The 3,639-nt window shown below is 39.2% G+C and overlaps 1 protein-coding gene across 1 annotated transcript; it reads right to left on the minus strand.

The window, feature by feature from the left end:
• Positions 1–534: 534 nt before the first annotated feature.
• On the minus strand, positions 535–2,677 carry cskmt (citrate synthase lysine methyltransferase). The gene is made up of 2 exons (XM_034677270.1): positions 2,516–2,677; positions 535–1,269 (listed from the first exon to the last, which is right to left on the minus strand). The coding sequence occupies exons 1-2, from the start codon at positions 2,592–2,594 to the stop codon at positions 593–595; spliced, it is 756 nt and encodes a 251-aa protein (XP_034533161.1). The 5' UTR covers positions 2,595–2,677; the 3' UTR covers positions 535–592.
• Between the last annotated feature and the right edge of the window lie 962 nt (positions 2,678–3,639).

Consider the following 3,639-nt stretch of genomic DNA (forward strand, 5'->3'; position numbering starts at 1 on the left):
CACATGGTGTTTTAGTCCAAACAAAATATTTCCACAAAATTCCAAAATAAAAGTGTCTAAATTCAGCAAACCCTTCCCCTAACATTCAGTTGTATGTGTCTACAACACATGCCATCTAAAAAAGAGCAGGCATGAAGTTAAATACAAGTAGAACATCTGCAGATTTTAATTCTGTTCTCCTGAACTCTTGTCCTCTTACAATAAAATAAAGTTAAGATGTGCTCAAAGTATTGTCCGTCTGCTGAGGGACATTACTCTGCTATGTAAAATACAGAAACAAGTTACCAAGTGTAAACGTCACAAAATGAATGTGTGTGGTATGTGGTATGTGTGGTGTATGTGGTATGCTGGACGGCCACTAGATGGCAGTAGAAGACAGGTGATGAGACAAAGATGAACTCCCAGTTCTTTAAACTCTTCACTCTTAAGATAAATCTGCAGTTAATGGATGTGGATGACGACTGAACTTTAAGTTTGTCATAGATATGAAAACATAATGACTGCACAGTGTTATGAAGTAGATCAAACCAATAATCATGTTTTTAAAGCCATGTTCAATCATTTATTAATGGGTTACAGTCCAAAGTTATAGCTATATATTTGATCGAGGGGTCACTTGGTAGCAGTAATAACAAACCCCCCTGAGCTCCCCAACCTCATGCACCCCAACATCTGCTGCCTTCAACCCCTGCTCCTGTGCCTCAGTCTCCAGCCACAGCAGCCTGGCATCAGGGTCCTCATCAGAGAACTGGAGCAGACTCCCTGAACCCTGCAGCACCTTCAAACACTGCTTCAGCACCAGACCTGCCTTCCCTTTGCCTTCTTTGGACCTCAACAAGGCGTCTGTGGTGCCCTTGTCGACAATGAGATCCACACTGCGGGAACCAAAGTGTTTGTGAAGCCGTGTGCAGTCCAGCTCTACAAACTCAAGCTGAGAGGAGAGATTGAGAGGTTGGATGGCTTTGGATTGGACGTGTTCCTGCATTAGTCGCACAGCTATAGGGGAAATATCAGCACACGTGACCCGGACTGGTACAGGAGAGTGTCTGTAGATACAGGGCCCCACAGCAGAGGTGCCACAGCCCATATCCAGGATTTGGAGCAGAGCATCTGGGTTGGACTTGGTCTGCAAAAGGGGCATAATGAAGTCTCTGATGGCATCGAACCCGAAGAACCACTCAAAGTTTTTGAAGTTTGTGGTCTTGCTGTTGCTTTCAGTGTAGAAGCGGTCCCAGGTGGCCTTCTTATCCATGTTTTCTATCAGTTCAGCTGAGCACAAACACAGACAGGTTACATCACAAGAGCTAGTGAGTGAGACAGATACAACTAACGTCAGCATGCAGTGATCTGTATACAAACTTTAACATGAATATGATCGACTAAACTGAAACTTTAAATGTACATTTCAGGTTTGTGAGATGGTTCTTATTCTTATTGGGAACAAATAATACTAACACAGGAGTTTCAAGTGTATCAAGATACATCTAGTTAATATCTTTTAGAATTGATTTTAAAGTCCTTTTACTTGTTTTTAAAGCTCTTAACAGCCTCGCTCCTCCATACATCACTGATCTCCTGTCATTTATGTTCCACCACGATCACGAGAATGCTTTCTGTTTTTATGCTCCTAAACTGTGGAACTCTGCCTCTGGACATTAAAACGGCGAGCTCTCTGGGTGCTTTTAAAAGTAAACTTGAGATTGAACCTTTTTCATCTGGCTTTAACTTGGAGTAACTTCCTTTTAGCCCTGGACTACATTATTACTTTTATGACCATTGTTTTAGCATCATTTTTATCTATTTAATTTGTATTATTTCTTCTTCTTTTTAAATTATTTTATTTTATTGATTTATTTATTTTAATCTATTGGTTTTATTTTTAATTGATTGTATTTAATTGATTGATTTTATTTTAAATGATTGTATTACATAGGTTGATTTCATTTCAATTGATTTAATGTTATTTATTTATTTGTTTTAATTGACTTTATGTAATATATTGATTTCATTTAATTTCAATTGATTTTATTTACCTTTTATTTTAAAGTATTTCATGTCACGTTCCTCTATCTTGTTTTATTCTTGTATCATTTTATCTGCTGCTGTTGTTTTCCGTCTCTGTTGTTTTGTGAAGCAGTCTGGGCTGCATGCTTGGATGTATGAGAGGTGAGATACAAAAAAAATGAGTTGAGTTAATACACATGCAGAACAATTCAACGTTCAATCTTAAAACTAAATGTTAATGGGTTTTCTACACTTAGCCAAATCCTCTCATAGGTTACCTCTTGTCAATGAAGACAAACTAAACAGACTCCAGCTGAACTGCGCATGTCCTTTATAAGCCACTGAACTGAGGTCAATAATGGATGTGACCCTATGGATGTGACTGAAGTTAGCTAGCAGCTAGCTCAGAGCAGTCCCACTGCCATGTGTTAGCAGTCACAACATCAGTGCAGACAATTCCAAGTCAAAACAGCTCTCTAAAATCAAATGATGAATCTCTGATGAAACATACTTGTGAGAGAGGAGTGTTGTCGCACACATGCTGCAGCTACACGCTGAGAAAACCTCAGCGACTTTGAAAACGGAGACATTTTCCTTCACCTGCTGCAGTGTTAACCCGAAGTAAGACCTCTCACTCTGAGTATTATTTGAAAACGGAGACATTTTCCTTCACCTGCTGCAGTGTTAACCCGAAGTAAGACCTCTCACTCTGAGTATTATTTAAAAACGGAGACATGTTCCTTCACCTACTGCAGTATTAACCCGAAGTAAGACCTCTCACTCTGAGTATTATTTGAAAACGGAGACATGTTCCTTCACCTGCTGCAGTGTTAACCCGAAGTAAGACCTCTCACTCTGAGTATTATTTAAAAACGGAGACATGTTCCTTCACCTACTGCAGTATTAACCCGAAGTAAGACCTCTCACTCTGAGTATTATTTGAAAACGGAGACATGTTCCTTCACCTGCTGCAGTGTTAACTGGAAGTAAGACCTCTCACTCTGAGTATTATTTGGGATCCCTGTAGGGAACTCTGAGAGTGGATAAACGGCAGTGATAAGGCAAGCGTCTGTCTGTATAGAAGATCTTTGATTGTGTCAGTCGCCTTTGCGCAGGAGTCACAGCAGGTGTAAATAAAGTGGGAACATAATTACCGTAATTACCTTAACAAAGAGCATAGAGCACAACATGTACTTCAATATGCGTTATGCACGTACTGGAAACAAGGCATGTAACTGAGTGTCTCATAGTTCTTATGAAGCAGCATACTATATCTTTCAGTATGGACGTAAGCAACAAAACAAGCAACCTGATCTATAGGGCCAGTATGGGCACGTGCCCAGGGGCCCCTGAGCACTTCCCTGCGTGAAGTTCTCTTTATGTTCACAAACAACTTACTCTAAAAACATTCAGTAATCTGTGACCAAAAGAATGTTATCAAAACATCTTTTGAATGTTAAAGATAAAACATTCTATCTTTGTTCTAATGAAATATCACCAGAATATTCTTTAATAGAACATTTTGTGATTTGAGGTGTCAGAAACATCCTGAAAACATTTTTACATGTTGCTCTGGGACAGTTGCCTCTTTGTTATTAAGTAACATTATGGGAACATTTTATGGAAGAAGAATAT

The sequence above is a fragment of the Notolabrus celidotus genome, chromosome 23 (genome assembly GCF_009762535.1).
Source record: "Notolabrus celidotus isolate fNotCel1 chromosome 23, fNotCel1.pri, whole genome shotgun sequence".
Classification (NCBI taxonomy): Eukaryota; Metazoa; Chordata; class Actinopteri; order Labriformes; family Labridae; genus Notolabrus; species Notolabrus celidotus.